Consider the following 20,346-nt stretch of genomic DNA (forward strand, 5'->3'; position numbering starts at 1 on the left):
TTACCAAAGAGGTTTTACTGGTGAAGAAAACGGAACATTACTCAGAAGTCAGTTTTAGGAGCACTGTTAGTATTTTTATTTTACGTGTCATTTTCATCATTTTCTTTCTTACTGTTACTGTGTGTTACTGTCCTTCTTTCATGTATACATCACTTTTTTTTGTCTTTCATCACCAGGTTAATGAAAAGGGAGAGCATAGACCTAATATTACTTTGGATGGCACAAACTCTTGTGACCTGAAAGAATGAGTCATAGATGGGCTCCCAATACCTACGTGACAGTAAGCAGAGCATTTAATTTTTGGCAAACACATGCCCGCAAGTCAGCAGCATCACTTCCCTTGTCTGGTACCTCTCAATGCAGGGTTCATGTACAACAACCTCATTGCTACAAGGTTGGCTATCTCAGCTGGAGGTACATCCACCACCCGAGGATCACTGGGCGTAAGGGATGGCGCTTTAAAGCTAACCAGGTTAGACAAAGGCTTGGACTCCACACCAGCACCCTGTATCTGAACACTTCAGCCTCACGGTGGTCTGCTGGTCTGAGCCAACACATGTCGCGGGTGAAGAACACACTGGACACAGTTTCTAAAGCTGTGAGTGGGACACATACAGAACTTCTCTCCAAAATCGCCAGACTCAAGCCTAATGCTTTAAAGGCTGGGAAAAAGGCCGAGGCTAGTGTTGAGTCAACACCAAAAGCTGAGGAGAGTGCAATCACACCTGCTCCTACTAATGCTGCTCCCCCTTCTACATCTACTACACCTAAACCCATATGTAACTCATCTTCTGCCAGTCCTTCTATTCCTACTTCTGCTGCTACATTTGATGCAAGTGCCACTACCTCCACTCATCATCATAACTCTACCCAAGCCACTGTCACTGCCACAATCCTGACTGCACGTGAACTTAAGGAGAAAAGGCTGAGGCGTGTTGTTCCCACTGTCAAAGCCAGTGTTGCCAGGAAGCAAGAAGAGCTTAAACTTTCACTGAGTGATGCTGAGAGCAAGAGCACAACTTCCAAACAAACCACAGCACTTTTCCACCCCAGCACCTTTACAGGCAGCCTGGATGAAACTTACAACTACGTGGCCCATCACATCAACTCATACTTTGGCAGCAGTACAAAGACTCAGGACAAGAAAGTGGACAATGTTGACTATTCCTCCGCTTCCTCTCAGGGTCAACACACTAGTGACCTCATGTCGGTGTCTGATAAAACAGACTCTGCTCTTCCAGTTACCCCACCTTCCTCTAAGAAAGGCTTAGGACACTACCTGTCCTATTCCGCTCCCACTGTACAAGCCTTTGTGGGAAGCTACATTGCTCCCCTGGTCCCCAAGTTCAGGACAACAGAGTCCAAAAGTGCTACAGTGGAGGAGAAGAAGTCTGAGGATGCACCAGTCAAACAGGTTGAGGCCACAATAAGTAAGGAGCAGAAGGCTGCAGAGGAGAAAGCCAAGAAACTTCTGCTTCAAAGGGAGAAGGTAGGTTTTCTGAAAAACATTTTTCTTTTTTAGTATGTACTGTATCTATGGGCAACCTAATTATCTTGCCATAGGCCTTACTTCAGTCTAGGTTTTTACCAGTGCTGATCATGCCTTTATCATATTATTGAATTTTATTGAGGGGCCAAATAATTTCAGACTGCATTATGTTCACATTTTGTCTTTGTAGTTGAGACACAGATTCTAACTATATGATATATGATCTGTGTCTGTTTGAGCAGAACATGATTGCCTCATCAGATAGTTTTGAGTAGCTGGTATAGCATCATATATGGTATAGCAGGGTGCCTGCTGTCCACACATTGACCAGAGCTCCTGCTACTCTATATAACAGTAGTGTAGTGTGCTGACGTGCTGCCTGAGTTCTGGGAATCTATTTTCAAAAATAACCTCCTTGTGGAGCGTCACAGAAGGTGTCTACTTTATAGGCCAAGCCAGGCTTTTATGTTGTGGAGATATAAAAACACCTGACATTCAGTTTATGGCAAGGCTGGATTGACTAATTTTAATCAAGGACTAATAGTATATGAGTTAGCAGACAGCAGAAACACTTCATGATTTATTTCCTTTGGATTGATGTGATATACAGGTTGATTATGGTCCAGTTCTGTTGTCACATTTAATCCAAGGGCCAGACATAAAATCTAGTTAGGTAATAAAATCTAGTTAAAGGTACTGAAAACGTATATGTCTGTAAACCAAAAAATGTACAGTATATTCCAGCGCACACCAGGACACTAGGATTGACACTATTTTATTACCAGATTACATTAAAACATGAAAGGAGCTAACTACGTGTTTTGCATGTTGCTTCATCAGATTTGTTCTGATATGTCTGTCGACAATATATTTTATGTAACAGTTACAGAGTGGCAGCTTTGTCGTTCATCTGTTCGTGATTTAACCACCCACCATAGTCAATTGGATTTTAGGGGCTGGTTAACATTTAGGCTCAATTTCAGGACCTTCATTAATTACTAGTTACTATGGACCATGGAAGTGAAACAAGCTTTGCTTGTCATCAACTTAATGTCATTCCTATTGGGGACTGTAGTTTAGTGTTGTATTATTTGTATTGTGTGTCATTAATGTTTCTTACTGATTGCTCCTCATCCTGGTCTAGAAGGTCACAATTGAAAGAAATGAAACAATAATGACAACAATTCATTAGTTGCTGTGTTTATTGTTAATTAATTTTTTTAATGAACCATGCAGCGTGTCAGGTTTTAACGTGGATCCCAGCTAGTGTTTGATAGCTGGATCTAACTGGTTTCACATTTTTTGTCTCCTAGATCATTGCTAGGGTGAGTGTGGACAATCGAACTCGGGCTCTGGTACAGGGTCTCCACAGGGCATCAGATGTAAGGGTCTACATCAGCAGGGTTGAGGACCTCAGCTACCATCTCCTGGAGTTTCCAGAGACTAGTGGTGTTGCTGTCAAGGTGAGAAATCTGAAAAGGCTAGCATTTTCCCCTCCTTTTTCCCAGAATAACATAGAGACTTTGTCAGGGAAGTGTGGGATGCTGTTTAGCATGTTAAAAGCATCAACTCTTGTGTTTGGCACTAGCTCATGGTGTCAAGACAGCGTTTACAGCAGCATTTTTATGCATACATAATCATGTTATATCTGGCTTGAATTGTTAAACAGCTGTAACATGTAAATAATGCAGATAATTGCCTTCTGCTTGTGTTTGGGAATTTTCCCATGCCAGGCAAAATGTCAGAGCCTGGCAACTACATGCAGACTGCATACTGCAGCATTTATTTATGTCCCAGACATCGTCTGTGATGGTGTCAGGAACTTATTCAGTGCTAACCTATTTCAAACCAAGGCCACTTTTATTAGTGTGAGGAAGGTTAATCCTCTGTGAAAAATCAAGAACAGTGTTTGGCTCAACATAGAGACACAGAATAAGTTTTGATGGCTTTGCAAATGGAAACAGAAATAAAGTAGTACGCTGTGGTGACATTGTGGTGATTGACTGACCTGAATTTGATGTTAATGCAGTCGTACTGTGAGTGGGAAAAATGTCCTCTGACTCCTCACAAACATTTATCCCAATTCTATCATTCAATTTACACCATGACAGCATCAAGTCACCTCAATGCAGAAGTCTCCGGGGGGGGGGGGGTCCAATTCTGTTGGGAGTAGCTTTTAGGTACCATGTTAAAACATCCTTAAAACATCTTAATGCGCTCCTTCATTTCAGTGAGGGTTTGATGTGCATTCATCTTCCATTGCAAATGATTCCACCTTGTTCTATGACTTGCAAGATGGAAAAACTTTGAGCCAATTGGAGAGAGACAGTAGGATCGACCTCTCGTTCAGGAGGCATTGATTGTTTGTGCCCTTGTTTGAGTAACTACATGCAAGAATGCATGAAAGAAAACAAGCAGAATAGGAGCAATGCAGTATGACTGGTAATGAGAACAAATACAGGGATAGAGGGTAAATACAGCAGGATGTCAGATGTATTCTTTTTAGCTGAATGCTGCAGTTGCTCCAGCAGCTTGTGCCTGAGACCTTGTCCTCACAATTGCGAACCCTACCTGCTGTGTGCCACATCATGCTAGTACATTTGCCTGGCCAGTTCTTGTCTGACCACATCATGGTGCACTGACTGTGCACATTTCCACTTCTGACTGCCATGGTATGTTTGTGTTCCTTAGGAGAAGGTTATCCCTTGCCTACTGCGTCTGAAACAGGCCAATGACCCAGGCCTGAGGGCAGCAGTTAGAGAAGCCCTTGCTCTGGTGGGCTACCATACACCTGTTAAAGGCCGGGGCATACGGATCCTGTCCATAGATGGAGGAGGGTTAAGGTACAAGTTCAGCTCTTTTTATTTTCTCTGTTGTAAGATATGAGTCACTGATGTTGAGTCTTTTCAAAGTGGAACTAAATATATTTTACTGCAGCCAAGGCCATGTTTTGAAAAGCAATTCTATGCTTCTTTTAGCAGTTTCAACCTGTCAAGTAAATGTATTCTTGAGAAACATTCAGTTAAATGGATAAGGATTTCCTATTTGTCTTTTGTTATTCTAGTTGAAAATCAATGAGCTGTTACTCTTTGTGGCCAATTTGTGTGCTGTGGTTGTCCTCTTGTTAATTTATAGCTCTTTGTGTTTGTCTGACTTTGTACTTTCAGGGGACTTCTTGCACTTCAGACGTTACACGAGCTGGAAGCCCTGACCGGCAAACCCATTTACAAACTGTTTGATTATATTTGTGGTGTCAGCACAGGTGCGTTGTCCTCCTGCCCTACTTCTGCATGCGTACCTATGTGAGAGTGCAACATTGCAGGCTGGGCTGGCAGCGCTGATTACACACTGACCCATTTGTTGCTCTGCTGCTGACCTCAATTTCACAACCAACACCACTATAATGTCAATTCTTCTGCTTTGTATTCAAGTTAGGCCAGAGTAAACTGGTTTCAGTTGTTCCAAAATATTTTTTTTAAAGATGTTTTTTGGGAGCATTTTATTGCCTTCATTGGGCACCGAATGGAGTCGAACCAGCAACGTTGCAGTTATGTGGCATGGACTGTAATCATTTGGCTGCTAAGGAGGTCCATTGTTCAAAATCTTAAATAGATTAATTAATAATTATATTTTTCATAAAATGATAGAGATTCATTTGGTTTCAGGAATTGTCAATAGGTGGATTCATCCTTTTTCCCTGTATGCAAAATATCCACAAGGGGGTGCTGTGGACCATCATCAAGCTGTCTTCTCCATCTGCCGCTTTGTTGGTTTAATTTCACAACAGATTGAAAAACTGCATTTTATTTGCAGAGCACATTGGCCTTTAATCACCACCAGAAGTTTCTGTTTGTCCCTAGTTCCTGTCAGTTCTCTCAGTCTTAATCTCCACCAGTTGGAGGTACTTCATTTTCACATTTAATGAATGCTGTCGAAGCATAATGTCATCTGCCTGCTAGATCGAATGATGTTCACACATTTAAAACCCATCTGGGCCACATCTGGCTAGTTTGATCACCCACATTATTCAGGTACACCCATCTCTGCCCTCATAGCACTGTTGTGGTTTAGTGATCCTGTCTGGGATCCTTAATCATGGAGAGAAAATAGTTGAGAAGTATTTGCCCGAAAGTGTAATAGCCATGTTAATCCCATGCACTTCCTGTGAGTGAATCATCCAAGGATAATGATACTCTTAACAGATAATCCTTCAGGCAATTGGCATCGCAGCAACTCCACGCCGTGAGAGTAACAGAAAAATTTGCTGTACATAACCGATTTACTTATTTATTTCAAAGATTATCTTGTTGCATTCCCAAAGGAGTGTGTGAAGCTCTTACACTTCCTGTTTACAAAAATATGCTTTTGTATTGCTCGTTTACCAATACTTCCTAGTCACTTTCCCTCTTTGAATGTGTGTGTCTTTTTTCCTCAGGTGCTATCCTGGGGTTCATGCTAGGTGTGTTCCAAATCCCGCTGAACGAGTGCGATGATCTTTACCGGAAGCTGGGTTCAGATGTCTTCAAGCAGAACGTCATTGTTGGCACTGTGAAGATGGGCTGGAGCCATGCTTTCTATGACAGCGAAGCCTGGGAGAACATCCTCAGGTCACTTCCTTTGTCACTGATGACAGAGTGATGGTTGTGCTTAGTTGATTTGGAGCCATGTTAAAATGTAATGAAAGTGGTAAAACTGTTCAAAAGCCTTTTTTTTTCTTTAATTCTTTCCTTCTTGAATTCTTGTCACTTTCACTACATTATGAAAGTAAACATACAGTGATTTGGAAGTACCTAACTAAAATTAGGAAGTCCATCAAAGTGAACATCATGCCTGCTCTTTTTTTGTCAGTTATGTTACCATTGTGTGATGATGTATTTTAAACTGCAGATGAATTTGCAGTAGTCTGTACTGCATTGCCATGCAACAACAATGTATCTTAGATTACCATAAAAGCATGATGTTCACTGTGATGAACAATCTAACTCAAGCTAATTTCAAGCTAAATTATAACATAAGGAAATAACTAAACCAGTGGCAGGTTGGAAAAATTGAAAAACATATTAAAGAATAAAAAAACACCACTAGATGCTTAAATATAGTCAGCAGTCATAAAAAGTATACATAGACTTTTGTAAATGCCCTAAAAACCTTTAGAACTGTAGAGTGGTCCTTTTAGAATAATTAGGCCGATCACAAAATGATTTCAAGTTCCATTAACTGATACGCAGGAGGATTTTGTTAAGCTTGCAGAAAGAAATCTGCTACAAGTCAAACTACTATCCAAAATCCAATAAGCCAGAAAATAACTTCATCCTATCTTCCCTTCCACAGAGAGAAAATGGGCTCTCACCTCCTGGTGGAGACTTCAAGAAACCCAGAATGCCCCAAGGTGAGCTTTAGAAGATGGTCTGATTCATTCTTGTTCTGTTCTGGCGCTGACCAGTCAGCCCTCGCCTTGCTTTGTTTACTGGGATATTACAAAGAAAGCTCCTCTCTCTATCTCTGTCCTGCGTACCTCTGCATGACTAGTGGAAGGAAAATGCATTCTAAAGCCATATAAGACTGTAGATACAGATTTTTCTTGGATTTCATATGTCAGCAGACTCCTCTGAGGCTTACAGAACAGAGACGATATTAAATTGATCTGTCAGAATGTCGGTCTGGATATTATGCCTGCATTTTAGATCTGTTTGCCTGTAAAATGTTGTATGTAATTTCCTTTACCTGTAGGTGGCAGCGGTGAGCACCATTGTAAACCGGGGCACTCCTCTGAAGGCCTATGTGTTCAGGAACTACAACCTGCTGCCTGGTGTCCGCTCTCACTACCTGGGGGGCTGCCAGCACCAGCTGTGGCAGGCCATCCGTGCCACGTCAGCAGCCCCTGGGTATTTCCAGGAGTTCACCCTGGGAAATGATCTCCACCAGGTCAGTCCCACTCTCAACAGTAACAGGGTAGTGGAAAAGGTGGCACTGGTTATGAACTGGTGGTACTGGTGATGAACTTGATGATTATATCATACAAATTATCTCTGAAATATCTCCTGTCACTGCTGGTTACGGAAGAGGGGAAAGTGACAGGACTCATGGCAGTGGATTTACATTTTACATTTAGATTTTAAGCCTTTAGCTGATGCTTTTATCAAGGATGATTGTCATGGGCACAACTTATACATAGGCTTAAATTCTTAGATAACCACCATTACAGACAAAGAAAACATGTGTCAGAGTTACAGAACATAATAAATATTGAATGTTTTTTTTCTATGGGTGATGGTGATGGGTCATCTGCGCTAGTGCCAGTCAAATTTTGGCTCCATTGAACCATTTTATTTATCATTTAGCTTAATTTTTCCCAAATTTATTTTTAATTCCGTAGGTCAAGACAAGTCAAAATGTAGCTGGGTCAATATCTGCCATGTACTTTGTTTCATGTTGTTTGCAATTTAGTCAAAAACACACTTCCATTTGAGCCATATCTCTGCAGTGCTTTTCATCATGGTAAAAATGACTCAGTAAGTAGTCAAGTCCCTAAAGTACCTGTGTGTGCATATTTACATGTCTTCTTGGGCCACCCTCAAGCCAAATGTGAGGTTACTTGTCAACATGAGTTCAGTTAATATAACTTAACTTATATCTTAAGTGTTAAGAGTTAAAACACATATTTTTCTCTTACACACTATAATTATTTCTGTCCTATAAAAATGTAATTCTCCAAACTATTTGTGCACTCTTTTCATGCATCATAGCCAAACAAGTCCTCATTGTACACAGCTTGAAGACCTTTGCATGTCCAGTGAAATATTGTGATATTTAACGTTCATTGCTACTATAAAGGCTTGTCTTGTACTCATGTTCTCTTTCACACCCTGCTTCACATTCACACCATATATTTGCACACCTAGTGACACTTCAACTGCAGTCCTCTGCCACAGTAATACAGGGCTTGTTGTTGTACAGTCAGTGTTGATGGTAGAGAGTTTGAAGGATTTCGAGAAGCCTAATGAGAAAAATCCTCTGCACAGCAAGTGAGAGGGAGGGACTCCATTTCCGTCCTGTCAGTGTTTATTTCCAGTCAGTTACATTTTGACAGGAGAGTGAGGGGTAGAGTCGCAGTGAGACGCACTTAAATCCATCTCCACTAAACAGGTATGCATTAGCCATCAGTAACATAACAAACCGTCAATCCACTCTACCATTTGACTGATCAATACGTACGGCTACTCTGTTTGCCTTTACCTTTTCAGTAAGGGCTTAGTCAGGAGAGAGCACAGAAAAAATACGAAACCACATGAGTAGAGGCATAAAAGAACCTTTTGAAAACAAGCATGTTTGTTTAAAACAGAAGTTACAACGTGCTTTAGAAAAAGAGGTAAAAAGCACACAGACAAAACCTAGATGCAAGTCATTATGCTCCACTTCTGTGTGCAGCTGATGTAGCCTGTGTTTGACCTGCCACATCCAGATGTCAACATCTCCTTGAATTGACATTCAAACACAGATGTGGTGTAAAGACTGACGGAACTCAACGTAGACACAGCACACATGAATGAGCATGTGTTTGCATCAAAGGCCATATCCCGTTGTCGGCACCCTCCCGCACTCTTAATTGGAAGCTGTGTTAGTTGCGCAGGTGAATGGGGAAGTTCAGGGGGAGAAAATGAAAGAGACTAGTTGATGAAAAGCCACCTGTAGCCGGAGATTTCCCCAGCTTGCCATCTAGCAGGTCTCACCTTACTCTGAGATGCATAAATTAGCCCAATGCAGCGCTTCCTTCATCACGCACAAATGTTTGACTGCTACATCTGCCTCGTTAGAATGAAAAGACAGACAATCTAATTATGGAGCTGCTATTCCAAGCTCTGTTAGCCGCCAGAAGGAAACCTCATACTGTGAGAGGATGAGACACCATCAGTAGTTTAATATGTTTAACACATTCGACGTGAAGTCAGTTGCATTTATATTTTATTTTCATTTCACATCTGTCCAAAAGAAACTTCCCAATGCCAGAAAAAGAGGAGCTTCACTCCTGATTTAGTAACAGTTTTTTTCGCCCCGCTCATGTTTTTCTCAGGCTAATAAATCTTTAGAGAATATTTTAAGGAGGTGTTTTGCCTGACTGGCAATTCCTGTGTGATTCAATCTTTGCTCATTTGTTCCACTTTCTACCCTTTTTTATTTTTGGAACAGTTTTTACCTGTGTTCACCATGACTGAAGATCTTCAACAAGCATATATTTTGCTGTGCTTTGCTATTGCAAATAACAGAGTTTTGAACATCAGAGCATTGATGAGCATAAATTTCTACATACTGAAAAAGATTCAGTTTACTGTTTTATATTAATGCATACATTCGAATTACCACAAGATTTGAAAGGAGGTGGGAGAGGGCACTGTACAAAACGTCGCTATGTTCAAGTCAGGAGTCGTTACAACTTCTTTTAACTTTTAACACAACTTTTGCTTCTGCCTGGCTGACACAGCCGAGGAGAAGTTTGTGCCGTACTACAACCTGTTCATGCTCTCCCTCAAACACATTGTAGAAAACTCTGGCTGTGGCTGAAAAGAAATAATTGATTTCAGGATCACTTTTAATGAGTTTTTGAACATGATTGGACAATGTAATCTAGGATCAAAGAACATCATTTATAATAAATTTCTTCCAATACATATTTTCACACAGCTTACTGCCACTTGAACCTGGCCAGCTTCAAAATGCCACCCAGCCTGATGGCTTTATTTGCTGGCTACTTGAGCCACTGAAACCAGTTGTGAGCATAACATGCCGTCTGTGTGATGTCAGGATTCCCTAGAGAGAGAGTCATCTCGCTCTTTTCCACAAACGCCCACAGCGTTTTCCACTTAATTCAAGCCCCAAACAATCACCCTTTTGTGCAGTGAGTGCAGGAGAGTTTCCATGCCATGTGCTGAACGAATGCCGGAATTCTCGAGCAGCGTTTCAAGAAAGTTGTGATTGTTGTTTCTGTGATTCTGCAGGCTGGAATGGAAATCTTACGGAGCCAGATTCAGACTGGTAACGCAGGGGAAATTGTAACTTGGAGCAAGACCTTTGAAGCAGAGCAGCCATGGCTTTATCAAAGCCTCACACTTGCTGCCATAGCCTTAATGCGGGGGAACAAGGGGAAAAGAGCGAAAAATAGAGGAAATGAGGGAAGGGAGTTTCCACATTAAAGCTCTCTCAGTTATCTCTGCGCTAAAGAACACAGAAGTAGAAGACTTAAGACGTTTCACAATGGATGCCAGGGCATGCGTGGAATGGCGAGGAGGGCCCAATTTTTTCCGCCTAGTTGCCATGGTGTCTCCTGAGGCAATGGGGAGGAATGGGAGCATGTTTTGTGCCCACCTCTGCCAGCATTTGATGGGAGGCATGGGATCAGTGGGCCACCACCCCCGGTGCGAGCTCTTGAGGGCCCCACCATGGCGCAATGCTCACCAGAAAGACTTCACACAGTCTGAAATGGAGTAGGTCACATCAGCACTCCCATAATTTTTGTCGCTAATGAATGACAGAGAATGAGTCATAAATCAGTCTAAGAAGTTATTAAATGTGGCAGCATTGACCTAAGTCCTCAGACAGTTTGATTCTGTGTGAGAAAAGAGGAGAAAGAGGCATAGGGTTTCACATAATTAAGTGCAGTTCAAGAAATCCTAACCTTTTTCTCTCTTCTTTTTTTTTCCTCATAAAGGCCACTGGAGGTGAAATTATTGGTCAAAAATGACATGCTCAGCACTGCAGTGCTTCTCAGATGAGGCAGAGAGGAGTAGAGGTGGTGGATTTAGGGAGGCGACAGAGAGTATAAATCTGAGCTTTTAGCCACTTCCTCTCCTCCTGTGTTAAACCCTGAGAGCTCGGCCTGCAGGCTGTCGGAGGATGGAGCTCAGACTTGAGAGTCCTGCTGCAGACAGCTTCCTGCTCCCAGACAGACTCGGGATCTTTGTCCCTTGAGTATAAACGCACACACATGGATTCTCGCATTGTCACTTTAACTTCATTTCCTTCACTGTTTTTTATATATATATATATTGTCTGTATGACACTTGATTGTCTCTGCCACACTTGTTTGGGGATTAAGCCAGTCCACTGATTATGTCGACTGACTGTGTGAAAGCCTTCACGAATCTTCCTCTGCCTCCATCCCCCCTTTGCCTTCTCCCAGTGCACCACACTTTGCAGGCTTCTCTCTGCAGTGGCTCCAGATGAGATTTCTTGAAATAAATCACAGCTTGCATTACACTGTATTGATATGCAAGCGTGTGTTCAGTCACCTCTCCAGTGTGCAGCAGCGTAATTACCTTAAAATTGCCCAGTAGGTGACTTGTTATGATGGACAGAAAACATATGCTTTCTAATCAGAAGTTTTCAAATATGTAGATAAATCCTTAAGGGAATCCAGACTGACTAAATATGAGCGAGGTGGGTCCTGCACCTGTTTATATCACTGCTCAAATTGTCACAGTTTACAGCCGGCAGGGATGATTCATTGTTTCAGTACTGGGTGTACATGTGTGGTCCTGTATTCACCGAATGTGTGGGAAAAGGTAACTGTCAACAGTAGATCTCAATTTCCTTTCCTGCCTGGGGGCAAAGTTGGCACTCGCACAGATGGATCCCTCCTCTATTGACAGCATGCGAAGATGACTTGAACCTCAATGTGACCTTTGGGGCCTATAAAGCAAAAAGGCAAAGAGGAGAACTGGTCGGCGTAATCCTTTAATATGGCATGAAGACCTCTGGCTTGACCTGGCCGCCACTTAAGAGCGGCACTCACCACACTAACACTGTTGTCATTCTCATCATCGCTGACAGACAGTGGTGGCCTTTATGTGGATTGGAAGCCATTTGGGCAATTAATTTCACTCAATGAGCAGATTTATTTTTCTGATTGCATCGAGAGTGACTAAGAAAGCTTTCTTTTATGTGCAAACAGCGTGGGTTGATTTTGGAGATTTAGAAGTATTAGAGTACACAAGCAAGTTTTTTTTATAGCAGCCTAATTATCTACTTTATCGATTGAATGACCATTTCTGGAAAACAGTCTGGTTATTGTGATGGGCACAATCAGATGTCCATGGCTTATGTAATGCTTCCCTAATTAATCGTTTGAGAGGAAGGAGCCTCATTGGCAGAGTTCAGTGCCCCTCAGTCCAGCCCTGTCAAAGACACCAGAGAAGAAACTAATGACTACAGCTGCTCATTGGGACTGTGATGTGAATGCTGCACCACATGTATGTCGAAGGCTCACCTCATTTGGATTTAAGCAACTGCTCTCTTCTGCGTTTTGGCCGCTCATAATGACCCTCGTACAAGACTGCATTGAAGCTTACCCACGGGTTAGAGAGGCAGAGAGAGATACCGAGGCACACAGGCTGCATGAAGACGATGAAGTTTGCTGTCCCAGCTAATGGGAGCTGACATACGCTGGGGCGTGAAATGACTTTTACTGATCCTGACGATAGCACCTCTTTCCTATTCAAATCAGCTCTCCCCCTCTAAGACAGCCTGAACTGGTACAATGAAGATACGCTCCCAAAAGTTAATGACAGCGGAGATATTTCAAACAGCAATGCAAGGGACCTATAAATCATGCATGTCTTAATTTTGTTTATTTATCACGGCTCACATCATCTCGGTAGTTTTATTTCAGAATGCGCTGTAAGAAAGGTTTCTTTTTAAAGCCATATTTCAGTTTAATTGGCCATCTAAAGAAGTGAAACATGTTCCCATAGGTGTAGGAGCCCTAATTAGATGAAAACTTGCTTTATTCGAGCTGATTTGTGAATCAGCCATTAGACCCTGAAGGGCAAAGGCGAGGCCGGATGAGCTGTGATTCTCTAGAGTATCAACAAACGGGCTCCACCGGAATCAAGGAACACTGTCAAAGGAAAGCATTAAGCCTTTCATGAAGAATCCACACTCGCCATTTCAAAATTCAGTTTCCGTTCAGACTCTGAGGTTAAACTTCTGTCAGATGGTCTCGACTGACAGGAGAGTACCCTCTGAGGACATTCATCCGTTGACACATGGCTCGTTTTTTCAGTGACATTGAGTCATTGTAAGTCTGAGCAGCATTACAGCTCTTAATCCTCATAAATGGAAGTGACCTTTGCCTTGCGTCATGCTGCGTGTTTGACAGACAGCTTGAATTTGCCCATTTTGTATGCAAAGCTCATTTGCAGTTTGTCCTAAGTAGATCATTGTTTCTAACTTAACTCTCCATCCAAATATGCTCTGGCCTCAATAAATCCTTGTGTGAGAATGTGGCAGTGGGCCAAGTATGGATAACTCCCTGAAAAGTGGCGTCGTCTACCACTGCAGCTTCAGCATCAGACAAACTGTTCTCAGTGTAGGTTGAGCCTTTTTTTAAATAATTCAAATATTTTATTTCTTTTATCTTTGGTACATGACAGTACATTGTGAAACATTGCAAGACATTTCTTGTTGCTTACAATACATGTAACATCAGTGGCATAAAAAAATACAATCAATAGTATAAGGGACAGAAGAAGAAGAAGAAAATATTGATTGCTATCAGGAGACAACAGTCATACTACAGGCTTATCACTCTGTGTGATACAAGTCCAAAAAACGAAGCATCTTCACTGCCAAAAAAAGGCCTTTAAAGGCCTCAGCTATGTTCGCCAGCTCTGAATTGCACCAAGCAGGTGCACTGAAATGGAGACAAGTTATGGCATTCAACTCCCAGGTCACAAGAGCATTGTGCTGTTGGCTTCTAATGTTACATGCCTTGGCTCTGCGTGCGAAGCCGGCCACTGTGCTCGTGAAACTTGCCCCCAGCTTTCAGCACAAAGAACCCATGACTGGACCCAAACTGTTGCCATAATTGCCACTGAGTTCAGAAAATGGAGCCTCTCACAGTGTTGTGAGTGATAAGAGAACTGCTCAGTTGTTTTGTTTCCAGCTGGGTTCGTCTGGTGCTCTCTACAGTGCAAGTCCCTCTAAGTCTCCATTAGGAGCAACTCCAATCCAGGCATTTTCTCCCTTTTCTGGGATTCATTTCTTGGTCTGCCAGACACCCTACTGGTGCATAATGACGTGCTTTGGACAAATGGCTGCCTCAGCAGTTCTTCCAGGCTTTGTGGCAGAGCGAAACCCTTTTTGTGTGACTTCCATCTCAGTGAGTGAGATTGGTGCTCTCTGAGGCTCTGGCTGTCACAGGACATTGTCTTAACAACGAACTATAAGGTTTTAAATTATTCATACAGTACATTATCATGACAGATTACCTTTTAAATCATAGAAAGTTCCTCTATCAGACGGTGTGACTCAGAGGGACTGGAGACATTTTCCTTTGTAATTTTTCCCCCACTTTGGTCCAGACTAAAATATTATGTATGTTTGTGTATGTATATTACTATTTTGTACAGACATTTATTGTCCCCCGAGGAAATTAAAATCCTAATGGTTTTGTTGATCCCCTGACTTTTCCTGTAGTGCCACCATGAAGTTGACATTTCTGGGGGGTTTTTTTTGTGAAACGTCTCAACAACTATTGGATGGATTGTCATGAAATTTGGTACAGATATTTGTAGTGCCCAAAGGATGACTTCTAATGAGCAGCTCAGGGTTTTCACTTATTTCGTGACGTATCTAAACATCTACTAAAGAGATTAGCACAACATTTGGTGCAGACCTTCCTGTTCCTCTCAGAATCATGAATTGTAATGACTTTTGTGATCCTTTAACTTGCCATCTGCTACCATCATCATTTTAATGTGTCCAATATAGGACTGCAACTATTATTGCTGCAACATTTATTTATTTTCTAGATTAACCAGAAAATTTACACATTGAGAAGCTGATACCAGGGAATTTGGTTGTCTCTGTTTTCTGGAAAAAAAAACAAAACAAAAAAAAAAGACTCAAAACAAAATGTCGATTAACAGAAAATTAATTGGCAACTATTTTGATAATCAATAATTGTTGCAGCTTTAGTCCAATACTTCCTGCAAAACGAAGGATATTTCCATCAGCCCCAACTGTACTTTGTGTCGGTGAACATGGTAAACATTATACCAGCTAAACATAAGCATGTTAGCATGCTGACTGTAGCATTTAGTCAAGTCAATCTTAACAGAGCTGCAAGTGTGTCTGTAGACTCTTGGTCTTGTTTGATTGTTATCTTTTGTTGGATTATTTCTCTTTAGTTGCCTGTTTTGCTGAATTTCCTGTCATTTCTCAATGTCACGCAACGTTTTCAGAGAGAACTACTATATTAAACGCCACAACAAGTTATTCACAAAGCATCAGCTATCATGGGAGCTATTACTTGATGCATTGCCCCCAGTCTAACTACAATAGCTAACTCCTATTGCAATTCTATTTTCCTGGTCTTCGGATTGATGATGCAATTTTTCAGGCCAAGACCGTGGATGGTTAGCAGATCTTGCCTTTGTAGGCAACCCTCATATTCCCCATCACACTGTGTTTCCACAGATATGTACAGAACTGTCGTTAGGCTGCTACACTTCTGAAGTGTGCTGAAAAAATGGGATGTTCCCTCCCCTCTCCTCCCCAAGGTTCAATGTGTATGAATCCATGTGACATATGCTGTCAGAAACACGTACCCACATTATTATATGCATTGACTCTAAGCAGGCATGAGCTTTCGATCATGCACATACACGCAGTCACATAAACAAGCACTCTTCCCCATAGTGTGTCCCTAGACACTTGGGGGGCCCTGCGGCTCCCACCCCCCAGCCTGGCCTCTTTAATGAGGACTGGCCCCTGTACGTTTGATCCTGCTGCCAGCCCCGCGGCCCCTCAGCCTCATGCCTATTCAACAATCCCCACAGCCTCTCCAGTTACTCCCCCCACTGCCTTGGGTAGACTATGGATCCAAAGCAAGGCACTCCTGGGCGGTTGTTCAATATCAAAGCCAGTCTGACTGAAACTGAAAGAAGAGGGGGAAAAAAACAAACAATTTAGCTCTGTGCTTTGTAGACTTGCAAACAGCTCTGGAACTGCACGTTGACCTGTTCTTTTTGTTTCATCCGATGTTCTTCAAAAAATTTCATCTATTGACTGTTAAAATCCATGAAAGGTTTTGAGGTTTCAAAAGCCAATTAATTGGTTTCACGGACTGCGGTCTCGGCATAAACCATTCACGGCCTGTAAATGGATTCTCTAACTTGGCACTTCTTCTGTTTTGTGCACAGGATGGAGGTCTGCTGATTAACAACCCCACAGCACTGGCTATCCACGAGTGTAAGTGTTTGTGGCCGAACACGCCCTTGGAGTGTGTGGTCTCACTCGGTACGGGCCGCTTTGAAACTCCTGGCAAGAACAGCACCACCTACACGAGCCTCAAAACCAAACTCACCAATGTCATCAGCAGCGCCACAGACACTGAAGGTAAAACGTTAAAGGTGCATTAAGCAGTTTAGAGTTGAGTTTTCAAGGTCTGTGAATGTACCCATATATGACCGAATTGTATCTTGGTTGATTCTTTATCGTTCACCTTCCAATATCACATAATATGACTTTTTAAAGTAGCTCTACGGTGGGTAGACAGAATAATGTAAACACCTCTTGAAAAATGACTGACTTAATGTAACTTAAAGGGACACTCCACCAAGAGCAAATTACCTTGAAGATATCCTAAGGGCTGTCTCGGATAAGGGTTGAAGACTACAAATTTATAATGGAAAGCCTTTGTTACAAACTCGAGTTGTGAAGTGTGGGTGTTTACCAAGCGGGTGGGGGGCTTTTATCACAATTATAAACACTACTGAGTTACATATGGTTTGTTTGATTTGATTAACATAAAAGAGGCCTGGCACTCTCAAAGCTTTCAAAGCAACACAAGACCTCTGGCACAGTGTCAAAAACATTGGATTATTTTTGTCCAAACTGGTTTAAAAATATTGAAACACATATTTAATATGTCAGAGAAAACGGTCCCACAAATAATGACAGACAAGCTGCATCAACAAACACTGGTCGAAAGATGAAACCTAACCTATTTTGTCTACACTTAGACAAGATTGAATGAATGCACACTATAATCAGAATGTACAATGACTTGAATTAATTGTGCCCCTGTGTTTCTGTGTCATTTCTGAGGGAAGGAATTGGGTTTTGATGTCAACAGTGTGGAAAATACTGCACTGCAGGTTGACTTTGTTCTGGATACGTCCCATTGTGGCCCTCTGTAGTGGCAACCTCTTCCGTCTCCTTATCACCTCTGGACATGGGCACCTCTGCTGTGCCTAAATTTGGCTCTGTCCCCTCCCTGTTGCTGCTGCTGCTGTGGTGCAGTGTGTGACCTAGATGCTTCTCTGCACTTGTTCCTCCTGTATTTGGGATTAAGCTCTCCCCGGCTCTCCAACAGGCTTTGTTATTTAGAAACAGGAGATTAGCAAGAGTGTTTGTCACAGATTTTCTCTTTTTCAAAAGCTTCCCTCCTGTCTCAGTGTTCTGGAGCCTCCTACTTTGTCTCAGGTGTATCAGTAGAGCTCGGTTTGTTGTTGTGGACAGATAAGGCTGATCTAATGGGGTTTCAGATAAAAGTTCCTGATGGAACTGACTTGTACTTACTCACAAACTCACTCAGTCATGTTTAGAAGGCCACAAATTAGGTTTTCCATAAGGTGGAGCTGCAGTTTAGACCTGCAGATGTAGACATGTTAGGAAATGAATGGCTTATGCAAGTTTACCTCTTATGTGGTTGCCCTATAGAATCCCCAGTAGCCTAGTCTTGTACAATTGTTAGAGTTGGGCAACCGTTCATGTCCATTACAATCAGTGTTTCCAGGTGTATGATAATTATAATATTTGTTTGTTTTATAATTAAGCCTTTTTGCGACTTATGATGAATTATTGGAAAAATCATAGTTCATGTTTTACAACTTTCATTTGGTACGGCTATCTGCAAATTTTGTTTTATATGGTATATTTGGCACAAAAATGCTATACCTGTAACCTATTTGTTTACATGCTAGGATGCTAAGAGTGTCCTGTAGTATTTTAAATGCTGGTCTGCAGTCAAAGCTCCTGGCAGTCAGCTTGGGTGGGCTCCATGGTTTTACTGTGAGCAATGGGCTTTTGGCACAGATCCATACGTATTGCAAACTCAGTTATGGGTACGCAGCAGTCTGGATTTGAACACACAATAGTTTTCCCTTTCCCTTTCTTTTTTTAATAGCACCCCAATGCCCACATAGTAATCTTTTCTGTCGACAGAGTTTTTAACAGTTATCATCAAACTTGTTACGCTGATTAGTCTGGAGCTGCACACTGGTAACAACAACAACAAACTGTCTGCCATTGATCGTAGTAAAAGTTGGAAAAAGAGTGAAGTAAAATGAGATAGAAAAACATATTTAATTTACAATTAACCACATATTATCTATTCAACAAGCAAACTTGTGTCATCTAAGGCAGTTTGTAGTTGAACTTATCTTACTTTTACTCTTCAGTGTATAACTAAAATAACCTTTTAGATACACTACTCCTTGTAGAGTTTTGCTCTACAGCCTCAAAGGCGGCTGGAATCCGTGTCTGGACCTGCACTACTGAACCACTGTGGGAACACAGACAGAAACATCCGCTGTCACCTGTTTAGTTGCTTCAGGCATATTTACCCTGTGATTGCTACCCGCTGCCTGTTTGTATTAATTTGTGTGTTGTTGACTTTAAGCCTCTCAGACATAGCATTTGAAAACAACCATGACAGACAAGCCAGACATTTTCACTTGGCATTACCTCACACTCTCAGCCCTGAGTGCTTACTCTGTAACACATGTAATGCTTTCACAGCGCTGATAGACAGGTCTGGACTCTGTACACCCTTTTCACTCTTAACACAATATTTGAATGTTTGTACAATATTGGTACTATTAGGGAGTTAATTGTGTGTTTATGATTTTGGTCTGTGTGTAAAATGTCATGTTTGTTTGTTTTTTTGTGCGGCCTCACTCTCACCTCTCTTCCTCCCTCCAGAGGTTCACGCCATGCTTGACGCCTTCCTCCCTCCCAACACTTATTTCCGCTTCAACCCCTACATGAGTGAAGACATCTCCATGGACGAGAACCGGCACGACAAGCTCAACTTGCTGCAGGCTGAGGGCGTCCGCTACCTGGAGAGGAACGAGGAGAAGCTGAAGAAGGTCACCCGCATCCTCACCCGAGAGAAAAGCTCCGTCCAGAGGATGGCTGAGTGGGCCAGGCTCAGGGCTGACATGTATAACGGTCTGTCCTTTCACTCCTCTAAGCTCTAGATCCAACACAAACCACCTTTACCTCACATGGAAACTCTTCCCTTATTCTAAATTGCCTAGAATATGTCATTTAGTGTGTCATAGTTGTTGACTTCTTGACCTGTAGTTCGGAAGAACATTGTCTAAGTACACAAATAGGTAAGGGATCAAACATGTCAACCACTACCTTCCTCCCCACTCATACTTCACACTTGTCAAATGTGGATTTGGGGACTCTCTAAATATGGATTCACTGTCAGCTCTGCTAGCAAATGTGTCATGTTTAAGTATAAGAATACTTAAAGGAAAAGCTCAACATTTTAGGAAATATGCTTATTTGCTTTGCTGAAATTTAAATTAGATGGATACTGCTACTACATGTCTGTACAGTCAATATGAATCTAATGTCAGTAAGCTTAGCTTAGTATAATAACTGGAAATGGGGAAACAGCTAGCCTGGCTCTGTCCAAAGGTAACAAAATCTTCCTGCCTAGCTGTTTCCCATTTCCAGACTTAATACTAAGCTAAGTGGCTGCTGGCTGTAGCTACATTTTTACCTTCTCATCTCGGTAAGAAAGCAAATAAGCGTATTTCCTAAAATGCCTTTTAAAAAGTAGA

General features: G+C 41.9%; 1 protein-coding gene across 1 annotated transcript; it reads left to right on the forward strand.

Moving 5' to 3' along the window:
- The first annotated feature begins 244 nt into the window (after nucleotides 1-244).
- LOC139286910 (calcium-independent phospholipase A2-gamma-like) lies at nucleotides 245-19,749 on the forward strand. Its single transcript, XM_070907848.1, has 9 exons — nucleotides 245-1,489; nucleotides 2,803-2,952; nucleotides 4,181-4,332; nucleotides 4,657-4,751; nucleotides 5,925-6,096; nucleotides 6,821-6,878; nucleotides 7,220-7,414; nucleotides 16,687-16,882; nucleotides 19,472-19,749. Exons 1-9 carry the CDS (start codon nucleotides 245-247, stop codon nucleotides 19,747-19,749), a joined length of 2,541 nt encoding a protein of 846 aa, XP_070763949.1.
- The last annotated feature ends 597 nt before the right edge of the window (nucleotides 19,750-20,346 follow it).

Source organism: Enoplosus armatus, chromosome 6, assembly GCF_043641665.1.
Source record: "Enoplosus armatus isolate fEnoArm2 chromosome 6, fEnoArm2.hap1, whole genome shotgun sequence".
In the NCBI taxonomy this organism is placed as follows: Eukaryota; Metazoa; Chordata; class Actinopteri; order Centrarchiformes; family Enoplosidae; genus Enoplosus; species Enoplosus armatus.

What these genes read in the sequence shown, in the direction of transcription:
- LOC139286910 (XM_070907848.1), top strand. Translation starts at nt 245, where the DNA reads ATGAGTCATAGATGGGCTCCCAATACCTACGTGACAGTAAGCAGAGCA. An exon ending in TATTTGTGGTGTCAGCACAG is followed by an intron (nt 4,752 to 5,924) that starts GTGCGTTGTCCT and finishes TTTTTTCCTCAG; the next exon opens with GTGCTATCCTGGGGTTCATG. An exon ending in TGGGAAATGATCTCCACCAG is followed by an intron (nt 7,415 to 16,686) that starts GTCAGTCCCACT and finishes TTTTGTGCACAG; the next exon opens with GATGGAGGTCTGCTGATTAA.